The sequence below is a fragment of the Dermacentor variabilis genome, chromosome 8 (assembly GCF_050947875.1).
Source record: "Dermacentor variabilis isolate Ectoservices chromosome 8, ASM5094787v1, whole genome shotgun sequence".
NCBI lineage: Eukaryota > Metazoa > Arthropoda > Arachnida > Ixodida > Ixodidae > Dermacentor > Dermacentor variabilis.
The window spans coordinates 170,187,028-170,207,801 of record NC_134575.1 but is presented as its reverse complement, the minus strand read 5'-3'; the positions used below and the strand labels follow the sequence as shown (position 1 = coordinate 170,207,801).

Below are 20,774 nucleotides of genomic sequence, written 5' to 3'. Positions count from 1 at the left end.
CTCATAGCTTCTAGAGGTGATCGTCGAAACCTGTCTCACTTAAAAAGTTCAAAAGTGATTTTATGGCACGTTGGGCACAACGAACACTTCTCCACGCGCCCAAAAGCGCGGGAGTCCAAGCTGTCAACTGTAGATTTGAGTGTTCTTCGCTCAGCCGCATATTCAGGGCACACGCAAAGTATGTGAGCTATTGCCTCGAGAGTGTGACAGACGCTACATTCAGGGTGCCGTGCTTGCCCAATCTTGTGAAGGTATCGGTGGGTGTATGCCACACCCCGCCGTTATCGATGTATGAGTGTTTCCTGGCTTCTCCGCAACCGAAGTAGAAGCCGCAATTGTAATCCAGCGTCAAGTCTATGGAGGCGCTCTTGTCGATGTTCGGGGTTGTCCCAATGTCGCGCCGTAGAAGTTCTAAGGGAGGTATGGAGCAGGCGTTAATGTCATACCGGGAAAAATAAATTTTTCTAATAGTTCCGTCAGTGTGCGCCTTTTTTTGCTTCTGTGTCAGCCTGTTCGTTTCCAGCTATTCCACAATGGCCAGGAATCCACTGCAGCACGATGGTATGCCCGGAATGAGATGACTCAGCAAGCAGAGACATTATGTCATAAACCAGAGGACTATATGCGGTTCTGTCACTCATATAATTGCTGATGAGTTGCAGCGCTGGTTTTGAGTCACAGAACACTGTCCACTTCTCGAGACTCCGTTGCAGTATGCAGCGAACTGCTTCTCGAAATCCGGTCAACTCAGCTGCTGCAGACGACGTCCTGTGTCCTATCTTGAACCGTTGTGCGATCCCCATTCCTGGCACCGTGTAGGCCGCCGCAGAAGAGGTCCGTGTCACAGAACCATCTGTAAAAGCATGTTCGTAATATCCATACATGTAAGCAATGTATTATAACGCGAAATGCTTGAGCCCCCAGCAAGCGGCATCTTCGACTTCTTCGTTATTCCAGGGATTGAGTGTCTCACCGTTGGCTTTGCCATCGTCCAGAGTGGAACTTCGCGCATGTCATACGGTTCGAAGTCCGACGGCAATAAGTTTTGCTGCGACAACACGGCTTCTGAGTAGGCGGACACAGGCCGTACTCTTGTGACGTTCGTGACTGGATGACTAGTCAGTAGCCTCAGATGCACTCGCAATGGCTCATGTTGCAGATAAACTCGAGCTGGGCACGCACGTGCCTCTGCAATAGTGTCCCAAGTAGAACCACATCGTGGTAGTCCAAGGCAAATTCTCAGTGCGCGAGCCTGAGCACTTTCAAGTGTGCGTACAGCAGTTGTATTAACCCGAGAAAATACAGGCGCACTGTAGCGGAAGTAGCCAACAAAAAGTGCCTGGTAAAGCTGCAGAAGAGATGACTTGGATGGCCCCCATGATTTTCCAGACATATGTCGAACGATCTGAGTAAAGCTGTCCAGCTTTTTTCTTAATTCAGAGAGGTGCTCCGACCAAGATAAGTCACGGTCCATGATGACCCCGCGAAACTTGTCGTGGGTTACTGAAGGCATAATCTTCTCATCAATCATAGCGGGGTAGCCGGCCATTGACTTCCGTGTAAATGCCATGGTTACACTTTCTTCCGGTGAGAGCTGCAGTCCACGACTGTTTAGGTATGTCGACGTTATTGACACCGCGAGCTGCAGCTTCGTTTGCACTTGCAAGCGCGTTAATCTCGTGGTCCATATACAGATGTCGTCTGCGTACACAGAGAGCGAGCCTGTGCCTGCGTGTTCTTTGACCAGTCCAATGAGAACGATATTAAATAAGCTTGGGTTCAGTACACACCCTTTGTGCACTCCATGATAGACGGGGTGTTTCTTTGTTTCACCGTCTGGAGTTACCATGAATATCGTTCTCTCTTGAAGATAGCTGGCTATCCATTGATGCATACGTCCCCCGACGCCACATTCTTCTAGGGAATTTAAAATTGCATCATGTAGAACGTTGTCAAAAGCACCTTTGATATCTAGAAAGACAGCAGCCGTTAATTGACGGCGACGTTTCTGTTGTTCAACAGTTGTGACTTGGTCAATAACGCTGTCGATTGATGACCTACCCTTTCGGACACGTGTCATTGCTTCTGGATATACATTACGCTTCTCCGAAAACCACTCCAGGCGCGTCAAAACCATGCGTTCCATGGTTTTACCTATGCAACTGGCAAGGGCCACAAGTCTGTAGGAAAGCAGAGCATGGGGTGTCTTGCCTGGTTTCAATAATGCCACAATTTTTCTTGTCTTCCAGTGTGCAGGCATAGTTCCCGAGGACCAAGAGAGATTGTACAAAGCCAGGAGCTCTTCAGTCGCTCGAGGGCCAAGATGGCGCAAGGTAGAATAGGTAATGCCATTAGGACCAGGTGCACTTGAGTGTCTTGAAGAGGAAATCGCTGCACGTAGCCCTTGCAGCGCGAATGGGAGGTCGAGACGATCGTCCATTGTTGGAGGAGCACACCTAAGCACTGAAGCTACCGATGCTGTAGATCCCGAGAGGTTTATGCCGAAATCTTCCGCGATTCCCTTTTCACTGCGCGTCTGGATGATAGCCAAAGCTCGGAATGGACGTAGCTGTTGTGGAGGAGATGGTAGTGCTCGTACAACATGCCATATTGTGGACAACGGTTTTCTTGGGTCCAGGCTGGTGCAAAAGGACCTCCAACATTGTCTGTCGAGCTTGTCTAAGTATCTTTGAATTTTCTTTTTCACACGGCATAAGGTCCTCAAGTCTGTTATCAATTTAGTTCGCCTGTATTTCCTCTCGGCGCGACGCCGGACTGCCCGCAGCTCTTCATATATAACGTCAACGGATGTTCTTGAATTTGATGTTTGGATGATGCGTGTTGTTGCGCGCTTGCTGCTCTAATGCGCTCTTCAATCTCTTTCGGTGAATTTACACAGTTGCAGGATTCTTCTAGCTTATTCTGAAAAGCACCCCAGTCAATGCGTCGAGTATGAGAACTTGGAAGTCTTGTAAACCATCTCAGTTGTACATAAGTAGACAGGTGATCACTGACATATGTTTCAGCTTCTGTGTACCCGGCAGCAGAAGACGAAAGGCATCGTGAAGCGATAGCTAAATCGAGACAGCTGCTGTATGTTGTGCCACGAAGAAATGTTGGTGAGCCATCGTTCAGGATGTCAAGATCATTGCTCGTTGCGAAGTTAAGAAGTTGTCTTCCTCGAAGATTTGTGATCCTACTACCCCAAAGATGGTGGTGCGCGTTGAAATCGCCTACAGTAATATGAGGTCCTTGGCAAGAGTCAAGAACAGGTTTCAGGTGTCCAGAGTCAAATCGTCCCCTGGGAGAAATATATCCACCGATGATCGAGATTATCCGGCGCTTTAGCTTCATTGTTATAGAGACGTACTCGTTGCTGTTATGCACCTGAACTTGGTTTAGCGAATACGTGAGGCCACATCTCACACATAGTAAAACTTTGCTAGTATTTCCACTTGTCCCAGACGCGAATTGTTCATATCCAGAGAGCCTAAATGGCGATATCATATTCGGCTCGCATATTGAAACTGGAAACCGATGCGTGAACACTCTCTGTTTAAAATCTCCCGGGCGACTCCGTAGACCTCGTGCGTTCCACTGGAATATTACGGCACCGCTTATCTTTTCCTGTAGTGACAACCTTGAATTTGATGATGCCATGGCGTTTACTAGCTTTTATACAGCAGGAAGCACTGGTTCTGGTGCGTCGAGAATTTGCACCGTAGCCTTGGCAACGGGCGTCTAAACTCCAATGAGCAGCATTCGCAAGGAACGATTCAACTGTGCAAGCATTGCCTTGATTTGCCCATCCGGCGATGAAGGTTCATGTTCACGCTGGCGTTCCGGCCGCACTTCTGTACTCCGAGATGGCAGGGAAGGCCATGTAGTAGTGTCCTTGGTGTTCAGAAGAGTAGACATGGTTAAAAGTGGCTCTGACGTTTGAGGACTAGCAGCAGCGCGCGACGACTTTTGCTGGAGTAGAGGTTGTCCTGTTGTCGATGCTAATCTTCTTCTGCGATTACGTGAGTGCCTCTGGCGGCGGTGGACCTTGGTAGCCGCTTCTCTGTGTGTAGATCGATCTCGTACCATTTTCTTTAGCACGGACATTTCAGTCTTTAATTTTCGACAGTGCCTCGACGTTGCCTCGGGCGTCCCATCGCCGTTAGGGCACTTCAAGTCAGAGCCAGCACTCGTCAACTCATCGTGATCACCACCACAGCGCGGACATGTCATCTTGTTCACGCACATAACATTTACATGCCCAATATTCTGGCATTTACGGCACTGCAAGGGCCTAGGGAAGTAAGGACGGCCAGGATGTCGCACATAACCCACTGTTACATGTGTTGGTAAGGTCTCTCCCTCAAAATTGAGTTTTATGCACCTCGACCGTCCAGAACGGTGTATGTCTGTGATATGGACAGTTGAGGAGATTAGCGTTGGGAGATCGTCATTATCAATATCTGTATTAACATCGTAGATAACATCGGCAGTGGTGCTGCCTTCATGTACGATGAATGAGCGGACAAGTATATTTCCTAGCTCAGTTACAGCTTTCACAGTGCGAGGATGGTTCGTGTAGTCACATCAACAGTAAGTATGTTTCTTCTGGGAATAACTCCGACCTCTCTGATTTGCCCTGGAGCCAGCCTCTCGAGATAGGCAGTGAGAGTTTGCCTATTGAGGGAATAGAGGTTGCCTGTAGCAGCGACGGGGATGTAGGCGATTGTGTACGCTTGCTGTGTGGGCGGCTTATTGTAGTTAAGCTCACTCACGCTTGATATCCTACGGAGTTTCCTCTTCAGCCAATGATATGTGACCTCGGTATATCCGCCGTCAGAATCCATGACGTCGACGTCTGAGCAGCTCGATGACCTTGAGAGTCGCGTTGAGGTGGTAGAGTGCAGCAGACCGACTTGCAGCTTGGAGGCCAGCACCCAACCTTGGCGGCAGAGGAGGCGGAACGTCGGTCATTGCTTTCGATATCGTACCCGCCACGAGGGCGTCGGTACGGACAAATTTAACCGAAAGAACCGGAGCGAAGCAGGACTAGCAGCTGATCAAGAACTCGTTTTCTTCGTCTTCATTCTTGTAAGTAATTCTATTTATTGTTAGGGAGTGCTTTACCTAGAAAAGAATGACAGACGTAGAGAAGAAAAGCATAACAAGACTACGACGATAACTGCACGCCACAATTTTATAGGTTCCGTGATTTCACTCTATTGCGCTAGAAAATTGCAACGAAGAATTATATTGGAAGTACAGTAGTTGAAATAGTAACTAGCTTCGACTGCTCACATGCAAAACACAGGCGAACGATTGAGAACAGTAAGGTTCTGAGTAATAAAGACTTGTTAAATTGTGTTGTTCGTGAGTGAAGATGCCTTAAGCCTCGCGTCAAAGCAAGCTCGATGCCTATTTCCATTCTGATGGTCCTTGAACGAGTGTGAATGCCAAACTCGATAGAATACGATTATCTATGTTGTGTTTGCTGGACATGTAACAATGTATTAAAATGAGTTACTTGGCTTATCAGTTCCAGATATTTGTGAGAATCTTAAAAAGCTGCCACAATTGTCTATCAACCTTTAGTAAATGCCCGGTACCATAGAAGTAATTTTGCCCCAGCTGCCTTGAAAGTGATGACAACCATTAGGGAATAATTTCATACGCGCACTCTCACACGAGATGGCCGTCCAATATGGCAGCAGATTTGCCATGATGTCGAAACAATGAACCTCGGTTCGAACATCAATGCAGCCAGACCCATTTGCAGGCCGTGAAATAGAGAGCAAGGTAATCACTGATACATTTTCTGTAACTCTTATGGCCCACCGGTTATCTGCCCTGCGCATTACATGGACTGCCCAGCTGCAGTTTACGCGCAACTGTAACTATCCAGCTCATCAAATCAGCGGGAGATGTGTGAGGGCGCGAAGCAAGCCAACGGGGAACGCGCCTGGAGGTGAAGAAAACCGCGCGCCGGAGAAAGTACGAAGGAGCGCAAGCGCACGGTCAAGTAATGCCTCCCAGAGGATATTGTGGGTAACGTTGAGCGAATACCGGAAGGAGAAACGAGGCGAAACATTGCGGAGGACGAAAGTAGGCAGGATAGGCAGAGGCGCGTGAGGTTTACCTCCTCTGACAGTTGCTAGAGGTTTTGTTCGCAATACATACGTAATGGGATAACATCGCCCTCGTGTGCCACACGCTGCGCACGAGTGAACGTTCGCGGTGGTGAGCCGACGATGACGGCTGAATCTCGTGTGCGCAAGGGAGTAAGCGCACCCATTCCGTCGCGCGCATGGCACCGGGCTAGAGGAGGGTGGCGGGCGTTGTACTTTGGCCGCGCTTGGTCACACGGGCTTTATATTGAAAGCGATCTCCTTTGAGGACACAGTCTAGGAGCGTAGACGGCTTGTGGATCTGCTTCCGCTGTGTTCTTACCCCTCAGTTAACGTTGAAGCGACACACAGTCCAAGATCATTTCGCTCAGTGCTGCTGCGGTGATTTATTACTCCAGCGTTGTGACAGCGAGTGTGAAGTGTTGATGTTTGCCTGCGCGATAACAACACGCTAGTGAATTTTGTTAGTAAGGGAATGTTTACAAGTGGGCGTTCTACTCCGGCGGCTGTTGCATTCTGCGCACCATACGATCTGCGATGCGGACAGTGTAGGCGTTTAGGCGTAGCCAAGACTGATAGCGTCCTGTGCGCTATAGCATCCGCACGCTTGCGCGTCACCCGCGTTCGCAAAGTGAACCGTCACTGTATTTTTTTCTCCGAATATCAACTAGAATATAGGCTTCCCCCCTTTGCTCTCGCATCCACACTCAATTTCTATCTCTTAACATCATGCCTAACGTTTTTCGTTGCTTCGCTCTTTGCGCGGTCCCTAACTTCTTCTCGAGCTTATTTGTTAACGTCTAATTTTCTGCCTGGTACGTTTTAATCGGTACAATGCAATGAGGAGGAGGAGGAGGAGGAATAAACTTTATTTGCGCACAGCAGATTTGAGACATAGGCCTCTACCTAAATGATGGCCTCGAGCCCTTGGGCCCTGGCGGCATCTTCGGCCTGCTGGATTGCCTTGAGTTGGTCTTCCGGTGCACAGCTGAGCAACGCGGTCTCCCACTGCTCTCTGGTCTTAATTATTTTATTCTGTATGGGTGTACGAGGACAAGCCCAAACCATATGTTGTAGGTCCGCCCTTTCTTCACAGAATCTACATCTATCCGTGTAAAGGTCCGGGTAGTAGCGGTGGTAGGCCACCGGGTTCGGATATGTATCTGTTTGTAAGAGGCGCTATGCCGTCGCTTGCCGTCTATTTAACGAGGAGTGTGCCGGGGGGAAATGGGCCCTTCCCGATTTATAGTGTTTGGGGATCTCGTTAAAGCTGGTCATCCGGTCTCTCTCTGTTCCCAGTATTTGTTGCGTGTCACCTGCTCGGCCTGTCAGTTCTCGAGCCAGGTTGTGCGCTATTTCGTTCCCGGGAAGGGAGGAGTGTGCGGGTGCCCATATAATGTGAAGGTCGCGATCTTCACGAAATGATTCTAAAATTTTCTTTTTCATGACAACCGTATGCTCCCAGTCAGGATTTGGTAATGCCTTCTCTAAGCACTCCAAGGCAGTTTTGTTCTATACATTTTTTTCTCGTGATCCTGGTAGCATGAGAATAATGGAACTAGGTAAATCTACTCCTGTGGAGTTGCAGAATAGGTACCATGGTAAGGGAGACGGTGTCAAGTGTGGCAGGAAAGTAGGTGGAGCGATGAAATTGGGAAGTTTGCAGGCGAAAGTGGGAATGAGCTGCTGTGGTCCAGGAGTAATTAGAGATCGCTGGGTGAAGCCTTCGTCCTGCAGTGGATGTATAAATAGGCTGCTAGTGCTGCTCCTGACGATGATAGACGGGCTAAAATGCTTCTGAAAAGTATGCTTACATTCCAAGAGAGAGCACAGGCGTTGATGTCAGTCTCAGACGTAGAGATCGCGTCTTCGACTGGGTAGCGAGAGAGGCAATCTGCGTCCTGGTGTTGGTGTCCCGACTTGTAAGTGACTGTGTGGAGATATTATTCTAGTCGGAGGGCCCAACGACCGAGCCGGCCAGTAGGATCCTTGAGCGACGAAAGCCAACAGAGCGCATGGTGGTCTGTGATTACCGAGAAGGGCTTGCCATGTAAGTATGCGTTGAACATTGAAACAGCCCAGATCAGAGCAAGACATTCGCGCACGGCAATCGAATAGTTGCACTCTGCAGTTGTCAGGAGCCGGCTAGGGTAGCCTATAACGCGGTCGCGTCCGTGTTGGCGTTGCGATAAGACGGCGCCGATCCCATAACTACTGGCATTGGTTCGGACATCTGTAAGTGCGGACGGCTCAAAGTGGGCCAAGACCGGTGGATTGGTGAGAATCGTGATAAGAGTTGAAAATGCGGTAGCCTGAGGGGAACCCCACGTGAAACGCATGTCTTCCTTCAGAAGTTCAGTGACTGGTCGAGCGATTGCTGCGAAATCTTTCACGAACCGTCGGAAATGAGAACAGATCCCCACAAAACTCCGGACGTCTTTCACGGACTCAGGTACAGGAAAAGCCGTTACTGCTCGAACCTTATCTCGGTCGGGTTGTACTCCGGAAGCATCGACTAGATGGCCTAGCACTGTAATCTGTCGGCGCCCGAGGTGGCACTTCGATGAGTTTAATTGGAGCCCAGCCTTGCAGAAGACGCAAAGGAGAGCTGCGACGAACTCAAGGTGCGTCTCAAATGTAGGAGAAAACACAAGCACGTCGTCGAGGTAACAAAGGCAAGTTGACCATTTGAAACCTTGAAGCAGAGTCGATCATCCATTCGAGCGTGGTGGGGGCATTGCATAAAGCGAATGGCATGACTCTGTATTGGTAGAGGCCATCTGGAGTGACGAAAGCGGTCTTTTCATGGTATTGCTCATTGACGGAAATCTGCTATAAGCAGATCGAATGCCCATGGACGAAAAGTATTTGGCACCGTGAAGACAATCAAGGGCATCACCGACTCGTGGTAAAGGGTAAATGTCCTTTTTAGTAATTCGCTTTAGGTGGCGGTAATTCACGCAGAAACTCCACATGCCATCTTTCTTATTGACCAGCACACCCGGCGACGCCCAAGGACTCGACGAAGGCTCAACAATACCTCTGGCGAGCATCTTGTTTACTTCCTGCTGAATAACTTGCCGGTCTGGCGTGGACACGCGATACTGTCGGCGGTGAGTGGAAACAGCATCACCAGTGTTTATCCGATGCTTAACAAGAGGCATCTGACCATGTGGTCGATTGTCAGTGTCAAATATGTCGCGCTAGGAAAGCAAAAGGTGATATAGGGCGGTTGCTTGGTCAGGTTCGAGGTTCTTAGCGACCATGGGAACTAATGGGCCGGCGTGGTTCAAGGCATCTTGTAGGTAATCAAGAGGATCTGGAGACGCGTCGGCTACAAAAGCAGTGAGGTGGCCACCGCTCTGCCTTCCGGTAACACTTCTTTTGCCAAGCCAAAATTGATAACGGGGAGGCGCAACCGATTAGCGGCAAGGGTTACGACGGAGTGTGGCACAGAGATGTCGCACGCCAGGAGGACATCAAGAATAGATAGGACGACATTGTCGCCATCAGGCACGGTTGCCGTTGAGGCCAATTCGACGAAGGTTAGGGCCTTTGGAGGTAAGCGAACAAACGCGGTAGTGCAGAGGGTGTTCGGTTGTTCTGCCCGAACATCTGAAAGAAGAGGAAGCTGGAGGCACCGTGTACCGGTGGAACAGTCGATGAGGGCAGAATGCGTCGTCAGAAAGTCGAGCCCGAAGATTAGGTCATGAGGGTAACTGGTTAGCACGGTGAACAGGACTGGAACTTGGCGGCCAGCAATTCCTATGCGAGCAGTGCACATACCCTTGACGAAAACAGTGGCGCCATTGGTGACGCGCACTGGCTCGACTGATGGCAGGCGTAATAAATTTTTCGAGGCCACGACATAGGTCAGCGCTCGTTGTGGAAATTTGGGCTCCAGTATCAATTCATGCTATCAACGGAACATCAGAGGTCAAAGAAATGTCTCTGACCAAGCACCGTATCCTCACGGATGATGCTACGCAGCCGCTTACACAAAATCTCTACCGTGTACTTCCAAAGGAACGTGAAGAGATTCAAAAGCAAGTGAAGAACATGCACGAGGATGATTTGATACAGCCCTCGCAAAGTCCCTGAGCGTCAACGGTGGCGTTAGTCAAAAAGAAAGACGGTATTTTGCGATTCTGCATCGATTAGTGCAAATTAAACCAGGTCATGATGAAATGCGTCTACCCACTGCCACGCACTGACGATTCCCCGGACAGGCTGCGGCATGCACATTATTTTTCATCAATGGACCTACGAAGCGGGTATTGGCAGAACGAGGTCAATGAGAGCGATTTTAAGAAAACTGACTTCGTTACCCGCGACGGTCTTTACGTATTTAAGGCCCTTCCTTTCGGTTTGTGCTCAGCGCCTGCCACTTTTCGACGTCTAATGGACACCGCACTATCAAGACTGAAGAGTCAAACAATGCTTAGTGTATCTAGAGAACCGCAAAGTGTTCTCAGCTACAATTTAGGAGCACCTAAACCGGTTATTCACTGTTCTCCAAACCATACGCCCGACTGGCCTGATGTGAAATCCTGTGAAATCCCGTTACTCGTGAAAGCCTGAGAAATGCCATTTTGGCTTCAATTAACTGTTCTTCGTCGGCCATGTCGTCAGTCACGAGGCCAACTGTACGAACTGACCCAGACAAAATAGAAGGTGTGGCAAAGTTCCCCACTCCGTCCGACAAGAAGGCAGTCAGGCGCTTCTTGGGCCTGTGCGCCCATTACCGCGGCTTTAATGCCAATTTTTCATGCATTGTTGCGCCGTTAACACGCCCAACACGAGACAATGTCCCCTTTCTCTGGGGGAACTTGAGCATTTAGCGAACTACGCCAACGCCTACAAACGCCTCCTGTTCTTGCGCACTTTGACCAGGATGCCCCTACAGCACTTCACACTGATGCGCGCAATGTAGGTGGGGGTGCCGTACTGGTGCAGTGGCAAGATAGCTCCGAAAAAGTTATCGCCTACGCTGGCCGAACACTATCTCGTACAGAGGAAAACTACTCGACAAACGAGAACGAATGCCTCGTCATTGTGTGCGCCGTTACCAAATTTCGCCCCTATTTGCACGGCCGTTCATTCAAGGTTGTCAGCGATCATCATTCTCTTTCTTGGCTGACTAACTTGAAAAACCCATGTGGCCGCCTGGTGCACTGCAGTCAGGCTTCAGAATTTAGACCCGACCATAATTTATAAAACTAAGAAAACTGGCGCACCAGCGCCGACTGGCTCTCGCGGTCACCCGTGAAGTCCGCAGGTACTGATGACGTAGACGTGGACGCTCTATATTTGTGCGTCGTCAATGCCGTCACCATTTCACAGGAACAGCGCCGCGACCCAGAGCTGCTCCCACTCATTAATTTGTTGGAAGGCCGAAGACGTCCGCGATTTTATTTTTTTTTATTTAGGAATACTGCAGGCTTTAGAAGGTCCAGGCAGGAGGGGAAAGGAGTGACGTGCAATGTGACCTGCAACACCGGTGCCCGGTTTTAAAGGGGCTCCAAGACTGTGTGGCAGCACAAACACAATTTAAAGTTTCAGAGCTAAACACAGCTTCAATTAGTGGTAATAATTAAACCGCTATTTCGCATTTCAGAGCCGTCGCGCAACCCTGGGACCTCTTCGACCACGACCAAAGGCGTTGCAAGTCATATCGCACGCCAGTGTACATTCAAAAATGAAAACACAATAGATTGACGAAGGAGTCGAAAAAACAGCGGGACAACGCATTAGAAATTAGGAATGCATGATGAGTAAAGCACCTAAATAATGCATAGATAGTGGCAAATACAAATTGAAACACTGGTTCAATAGCACAATTTCGAAGCACTGCAAATGCAATAGAGAAAAAGAGGAAATGCATAATTAAAAAATATTACGTGTAAATTATTAAATATTGCATAACGATTCAAACTGACACAATATTTTGTAACAACAAGCACTAATTTTAGATAGTAATAGACGCTGTTGATTCAGTGCTGAAAAATTTGCTATAAGGTAGGCTGTTCAATTCCGTTACTGTGCGAGGGAAAAAAGGAATGCATAAAGACGTTGGTTCTGCCATTATAAGGCGTTAATGATGCAACGTGGCAATGTCTTGTTCAGCGAGCAGTAAGGGGTGTTATATAAGGTTCGGAAGGAAGAGATAGTATATTGTTACTCAGTAAGAAGAGAAATTTAAACCTGTAAATTTTTCTTTTCAGTTGTAAAGACTTAATATTGCGTTCAGCCATTAACTCACTTGGGGAATCACTTGAGCGATATTTAGAGAGGAACCTTACTGCTTTACGTTGTATCATTTCTAGCGCATCGATGTTAGTTTTAATATAGGGATCCCATACAATAGCTGCGTACTCGACTTTAGGACGGAGAAAAGAGGTATAGGTGATAAGATGGGTTTCTGAAGGAGCGCGTTTTAATTTATGCCTGAGGTAGCAAAGCTCTTTAAAAGGTGAGTAGCAAAGATGAGAGATGTGCGAGTTCCAACTAATGTTACTGGCTATTGTAACACCGAGGTACTTATATTTATTTACCTACGTAAGAGGTTTGGATGCTAGGCTATAGGTAAACGACAATTTATTACTTTTTCCAGTGATCTTCATAAATACTGTTTTATGAATGTTATGATGCATATCCCAGCATGCCCACCAAGCTAGTGTGTCTTGAAGGTTTGAGTTTACACTAACTTGATCTTGTTGGCAGGTGATTTCATTAAAAAGGAGACAGTCATCAGCAAATAGTATTTTTTGTGCTGGATGAGTAACAGTGTCTACAATGTCATTAATATGTGTGTTAAATAATAATGGTTCAAGAACAATACGCTGAGGAACACCAGAAGTGACAGGAAGTATACAGGAAGAACAATTCTCAACTACTGCGAATTGCGTACGTTTGGAAAGATAAGCGCGAATCCAATTTACGAGATGTGAAGGAATGTTGAGATGTTCAAATTGTTCTATTAGCTTTGCGTGCGATACAAGATCAAATGCTTTCCTGAAGTCCAAAAGTATGTCTGTTTGCCCTGATTTGTCGACAGTGCTAGCGAGACAGTGAATTACAGTGGTTAATTGGGGTACAGTGGAAATGCCCTTTCAAAAATCAAGATGCATAGGAGATAGAACGGCCCTATCATCGAGAAAATTATTGATTTCAGAAGTAAAAATGAGCTCTAAAAGTTTGCGACAAGATGAGCTTAGTGGCGGTAGTTTGCCACTAGTCTATCTATCTATCTGCCTATCTTTAGTATCAGAATTATACGAGCGGAAAGCCAGTTGTTAGGAAGCACCGCCGATGAAAGGGATGCACGAAAGATGCACAAGAAAGCGAGATAGCATTTCGGTGTACCTTTGAAGAAATACGTTTGGTAGGTTATGAGGCCCTGGAGATGATCTTGTCTTTATATTCAGAAGCATAGAAAAGATGGCAGACAAAGAAATAAAACTAAAATCATTATTGTGTGCTACGCCATTCACACGAGGCGAAACGTGCGAGTTTGAAAAGACACTGTTAAAATAAGCATTGAAGTGATCAGCGATATCTTGTTTCGGACAACATTCATTTGGGCTAGATGGTGCGTACTTGAATTACGATATCTTGTTTAGCGACGACAGGATTGCCCTCATGCATATTATGGTCGACTGATTTACTTTTTTTTATTGAGATAGCCCCAAAACTTGCATGCAGCAGTTCTGATGAAGTTAGGCACGGTTAACTGGAAAAAGCGAAAGTTAGCAGCACTGACAGCCTCATTTAATTTTGCTTGGTAGGGTTCAACTATGTCACAAGAAATACCCTGTCGTCTTAGTCGCTTAACCTTTCTCTTTGTTTGCACTATGTCACACTTCATCCAGGGAGTGGCTCTACATGTTTTCTTTGTTTTATTTGGAATAAAGTTGTCGATACAGTGCACACAAACATTCTAAAATTCATCCCAAAGTTGAACAGTGCCAAGTCCGCCAAAACCGTTAAGACGAAAGTGAACATAATCCAGCATGGTCTCATCCATGGCACAAGGAAAATATTTTACTGTAATAGTTTTACGATGAGTAGATATAAGAGATCAAGGTAGCAAGACAAAGTAAGAAGTTCATGATCAGAAATGCCATGTTAAATAGAGACCGAATAATTGTCTAAAGTCCGGCTAATAAACATAAGGTCAAATGTTGAGGCAGAAGCAGTGCTAATTCTTGTTTGCTCATTAACCACTTTCTGCAAGTGTCCATCAAGATGATGTTACGCAAGTGCTCATCGTTTATATTAACATCAGCGCTAGAAGTTCCGTCAATTCAATCAACTCCCGGAAGGTTAAAATTGCCTATTAGAAAAATTTTGTTGTGTAGAAAAGATGCCATGTGATCACACAGTTCATTGAGAAACTGCGGAGCGGAATCGGGAGTTCGATAAACAGCAAAAAGCAAAGCAGGTATTATCACATAAAATGTTTCAAGAGATATTTCAAGATTAGCAGCTTGCCGTTGGAGAACTACGGAGATAGCCTGTCTTACCAAAATAACACCGCCACCTCTAGTAGGTCTATCATGGCGCAAAACACGGTAATCAGAGGAAAAGACATCCGCATTTTCTATTTCGTCATGCAGCCATGTTTCTGTGATGACGAGAATGAGTGGGTTATGCGCAAGAATAATCGCGTCAAGTTGATCATTCTTGTTGATAAAAGTACGTACATTGATATTTAAAATCCGGAATTCTTGAGGGGGAGGAAGTCAGTCCTTTTTTTGAAGTACTGCCATAGTCACGAATTTTATTCCTGGTGTTTGTGGCATCGTTCCATCTAAATTATTCATTGTTGATCCACAGTTTCGCTTCAATTAGACTAACTTTCCTGCCTTCTTTGTTCCCAGCCTTCGCGATATCCCAAAGCAGTTTTAGTTTTCTGAGGGTTTCTTCTGAATTATAATTTTGAAGAGAAATTCCGGTCCCTTTTAGCTTGTGCGTGTTTTTTAAGATTACAGTGAGAGCAGCATTCCGGGCAAGTTGGTAATCCATTACTTAAATGAGATTTCGCGACAAAAAAACGACACGGACGTGAGAGAAGACGACACACCAAGCGCAAACTTTCAAGTAAGTTTATTGTGCCACTGCGTCGATTTTATACATAAGAAGCAGTGTAGACCAGGCATGTGCTTACAAGAAAATGAAGTGCGAATTCATGCAGCAAAGTTACGAGTCATGTGATGCCGCCTCCAAGAAACTTAGTTCTTTTTCTGTGAGAGCCAGCAACTGGAAGCTAACACACTTATCACCCGATTTCGCGTTCATCTACACTTCAGGTATTTTAAGAGAAGCGCGATCCAGCACGCAGTAGTCAGTTGCCGATGCTCCTCCCGGCATACACCCTAAAGTAAGTGTCATACCTTACATGCACGGGATATCCCATAACTTGAAAAAGATGGCCCAAAGGGCGAATGTAAGAGTTGTTTTTTCTGCTCCGAACAAGCTCGGCAGGCTTTGCAGGCTGACGGATCCAAATGCCTCCCTTCCCACAAGTGCAGAAAGCATCACCGCAAAAAGTTTGTCGAGTGTGTCCACCGCGTGGTGTACAACCTCCCGCTTTCATGTGTGAAGAAATATATCGGGCAAATTGGGCGTTCCCTCAATAACCGGCTCCGCGAACACAGCAACAATGTAAAAAACTGCTCTGGTGGTTTCTTGGCGATCCGCTGTCGCGATCATGGATGCAAACCTCTTGAGGTTCAATGCACGATTGTTTCCCGTGGCAGCACGCAGCTCATCCGTGAAATATCAGAAGCGCAGATGATCGGGAAATTGGATGATAAGCGTGTTAGCTTCCCGTCTCTGGCTCTCACAGAAAAAGAATTACGTTTCTTGGAGGCGGCATCACATGACTCGTAACTTTGTTACATGAACTCGCACTTCATTTTCTTGTAAGCGCATGCGTGGTCTACACTGCTTCCCATGTATAAAATTGACGCAGAGGCACAATAAACTTAGTTGAAAGTTCGCGCTTGGTGTGTCGTCTTCCAACACGTCCGTGTCGTTTTTTTGTCGCGCAATATCACTTAAGTAAGATTACAAGCCTTTTATTGAAGTCCTGAATGAAGATAATAAAGGGTCTTTGTTTACCGGTCTCCCTAAACGGTGGATTCTTTCAATCGAGTTGCAATTTACGTTTAGCGTATGAGAAAATATGTCAGTCACAATTTTTTGCTTAAGCTCGGTTTCTGTTTCCACGGCTTCCTCCTGTAGACCATCAATTATCAAATTGGAACGCCTACTCTTATCTTCCAATTCCACTATTTTGGTTTTTAGAAATTTAATGGATTTCGCGAGCTTATCTACATGAGCGACACGCTTTTCTAAAAGAGCGAAACGATTGCCCCAATCAGTAAAAAGTTCTTCCATATTGTTCTGCTACGTTCTAAGTATTGCCATATCTTCAACCAACTAGGTTTGTCTTGCCAGTATTTCTGGCAGCAATATTTAAATATCGGGGTCTGGATTTGTCTCCACGTCACCGCACAGCAAAAGTAAACACAAACAGTATATTTCGCAAGCTATACTAACACAATGCCGGGGGCACGGCAAGACCAAAAGAGAGCGGCAATCGCTCTTAAATGAGGCCGAGTAGTAACTAGCATGGATAAAGCAGAGGAAAGGCTAGTGATGCCACATGGTCGCAGTTGGTCCGCCGTGCCCACTGAAATCGTGCAGCTGCAGTCGCCCTTATGTACAGCAGCCCACTGTTGTCACATGGTGTGCAGGTGGCGCTAGGGTTAGAGGGCGCGAGACCAAAAATGGAGACCAAAAAAAACCGCATATCATCTCCAGACGAACGCACTAAGCAAGCATCCTAATAAGACCTTCGCAGACATGCTATGTATGTATGCTGACGTGGAACATAAGAACTGGGATAGGATTTGGCCTTACGTAACCTTCGCCTACAATACCACTCCAGGACAAACTACTGAAATGACACCGTTCAGTTTGGTCTACGGTCGCAAAGCCACGACGACGCTGGATGCCATACATACTGCCACACGAGTTTTACGACATACCTGCCGCCATTGCCGAATTTAGCCAGCGCGCCAAAGAAGCCAGACAGCTTGTCCGCGTCCGTATCAGTATTCAGCAAGACCAAGATTCCAAACGATACGATCGACGACACAGGCCCATCTTCTACAGTCCCGGTGAAAAAGTATGGGTTTGGATACCCATACCTCATCGCCGACTTTCCGAAAAACTTCTAGGACAGTACTTTAGGCTGTATAGAGTGACCCGCTGCCTGAGCGACGTAATTTACGAGGTCGTTCCTGACAGTGACAATACCTCCCGTCGTAGCAAGCATGTATCCGCAGTGATACATGTGTCGAACTAACGTTTATTTTTTGTTTTTGTTTTATTATTTGCGTGTGTTATTGTGTGTCGTTATACTTCGCCCTCATACGCTTAAATTGCGCATCGGGACGATGGTGCCTTTGGAGGCACGCAAATCCTGCCCCTGGACTCCAATAAAGAAGAGGAGAATGCGAGTATGCGTAAGCGTTTTTGTCAAGGGCGGTGAAGAAGAAGCAGTCGCAGGTGCACTCGGTATTAAAAAGGCGACCTGACGTTGTGCCTCCGGAATAGTGCTCTACGACCCCTGTTTTCGCGTTGCGACAATATGCATACAAGGCGAAGGGTTTCGCGCGAGACCCAAAGGTATAACATTAAAAAAAAAAGAACGTTGTGGCATATATCTGCACTGACGTTTTGGCCGGAGGACCGGCCTTCGGCGGAGTGAATCCAAGCGTAGTCGCGTCACAGTTATACATCTAGACACCGCACACATCACTCTGTCCGGCACGAACAGTTAAGTTAAGCCCTCGTCAAACAATATGCAAAGCTAGTACATGATGAAAAAACTGTAAAACTAGTGAGGCAGTTCAAGGAAACACAACAGATAGGCAACGTCACTATATGCAATCCCCTTTATGCAATCCCTATATATATCCCCTTTATATGCAATCACATAATCATGCTGTGCTAAAGAAGCGCAAGCTGCACACGAGTAAAAGATGAAGGCTAGCGTTCTTTTATACACTGCAGCAGAAAGCAGGAATACAAAACGCACACACGCATAGATTAAAGCAAAAACACATAAAATCACGCATTATAAAACTAATGATATCTATCGTCTCGAAATTGCAGTAGTAACAACCGTAGCATCAGCAATCCTGCGGCCCGTGCAGCTTATGCCATAACCATAGCTGCCAGCCGCCGGGAACAAATTTAAACTTTCCCAACATAGAGAAACCTCGTAGAAAAGGGAACCGTTACCTCGTGCACAAGTAAGGATATACATGTAAACTGGTCAATCTAAATAAGTGATGCAGGTTAGTTTTCGGATATTTTCGTTAATATCGCGCGAAACAGCGTTGAACTTGTGTATCAGGTACGATTCGCGGACTAAGCGATCGTGGTGGGAAGGAAAGTCAGATTCCAGTATGTTCACTGTAATACGGTCGAAAGAGTGTCCAGTTCTACACAGGTGCTTTGACAGAGAAGGGTGTGGGAAATGCTTTGCGTGAGAACCATGATAATGAAATCGGATTCGAAACGGAGTTTCTGTTTCACCAATATATTTTAGGTGGCACGTATCACACTCAAGCTAATAAATGGCACTCGACGCGTCACAGTTGAAGCTACCCTTGATGCGGAGCGCGAAGTTTGAAGCCTAGCTTTTCGCTGTTATTGTAGTTTGCATATGCGGCCATACTTTACCGCGTGGCTTGCTGCATGAACTGCAACCTGCGGGAATGCGGGCACCGATGTTAGAAATGGTTATCAAATCGCGAATGTTTTTTAGTGTCGGTACATTACTCGCAGTGCCTCTAGAAAAATTGTTCTGTTGTTCACTTTGGTCTAGAACTGTACTGTACTCTCCGCTGTACTCTTACGAAGGCTGGTCCAGCAGCTGAAAACGTTAAGTAAATACGTCTGCCAAAAGGTTCGTCGTCTCTTTCTGGCATATCTTACGTCGAGTCCTGCGTGCCGATCTTAGTTAAAGCCCTCCATATATATATATATATATATATATATATATATATATATATACTGAAGTCTGCCTTTTCCAAACCGCAGTGAGTTGCATTGTGCTGCTCGAAGAGTATATATATATATATATATATATATATATATATATATATATATATATATATATATATACTCTTCGAGCAGCACAATGCAACTCACTGCGGTATATATATATATATATATATATATATCATAAGAAGCCAACAAACACTGACACCAAGGACAACATAGGGGAAATTACTTGTGCTTAATAAATGAAATAAAGAAACGATGAAGTAATGGAAATTAAGGTGGAAGAAAAAACAACTTGCCGCAGGTGGGAACCGAACCCACAACCCCTCGGTTAACCCCCTTTCTTCTCGTTGATATATATATATATATATATATATATATATATATATATATATATCCGTCTTCTACAATATGGCAATTTAGCGAGCTTCTTGCAATCAACTGCGTTTTCTTAGCTGTCTCAGTAAGCATAGATATAGAAGGTGAAATTATTAAGCACACAACCGTCGAAATTCGTACATTATGCATATGTTACATTCGTTTTCTCTGTTGCTTAGGTATTCGTGTGGTTTACAACTTCAGTATGCCTAACGGGTGCCGCATTGTGTCGTTGAGAGTACTCTGTGCCAACTGCAGCGTACCAGTATACCAGGAAGTTATGGAAAATGAGACGTACAGTATTGTGACGACCACTTTTATAGCAAACGGAGGCGATGGTTTCAAATTTTGCCAATCGGTTAAATGGAAGACTGAAGGTAAGATCACGTTTGTTATCATCTGCAGAAATAATTATTTTATGCCACCACACTGCAGTCATTAGTGGAAGTTATAAAAAGCATTGCTGACAGTGAAAATTTACATTTCAGGAGTGAGCGCAACGGACGCACTACTGGCTTATATAAAAAAGTTCTCACCTTTGAAAACCCCAGAAGAGGGTCGCATCATCACTTTGAACCTGCCATCAAAGCCCGAAAATACAACGGCCTCACCCATTACTGAGGTGTCATCAACTACGGAGTTATCGTCTACTGTAAACACGTCATTGATTACAGAAAGTTTCGAGATGCCTCGAAATGAATGGAGGTCGATGAGAAGAAATTACATTTGGTGATCGGCAGCAAGTTTATGGAAAGCGCACCTGCACCTGCAAATAAAGGTATGATACATGTGGCCCCATGTGTTCTGTTTCATCTGTGTAGAAGTTAAAAAATGCCAAAGAAATCGGCAGAAGCAACCTCACGATGACAGTGATTAGGATTGAAACGATGCAGCAAAAGACTCAACTGCAGCTCTAAAAACCCCGTGAGTACGAGGCGTGTATCCAGCCAGCTTCATCCCTCGCGCTTGCCACTGAATACATTTCAGCAGTCGCGCCGCAAAGTTCGCGCGTGGAGCTTGTGTGAATACACATTAAGGAAGGTTTCTCTGGATATACATGAGGCGGGAATGATTCCACATAAGAAGCGTCAAATTTCATATTATTTTGCCATCGAGAGCGAAACATACTACGCGAGACATATTTACTGAAGATGGCGTGGAAGAGGGTCACTGAGGAGCAGCGCA

The 20,774-nt window shown here is 46.2% G+C and overlaps 1 protein-coding gene across 3 annotated transcripts in view; it reads left to right on the top strand.

The window, feature by feature from the left end:
* Positions 1–20,383, top strand: part of LOC142590722 (protein 5NUC-like) — a 190,049-nt gene extending 169,666 nt beyond the window's left edge. For all 3 annotated transcript variants that reach the window (XM_075703150.1, XM_075703152.1, XM_075703151.1), the window contains 2 exons: positions 19,769–19,966; positions 20,078–20,383. In XM_075703150.1, the coding sequence (XP_075559265.1) occupies positions 19,769–19,966; positions 20,078–20,322 (443 nt within the window). In that variant the 3' untranslated portion in view covers positions 20,323–20,383. The remainder of the gene's footprint in view (positions 1–19,768; positions 19,967–20,077) is intronic.
* Positions 20,384–20,774: the final 391 nt, after the last annotated feature.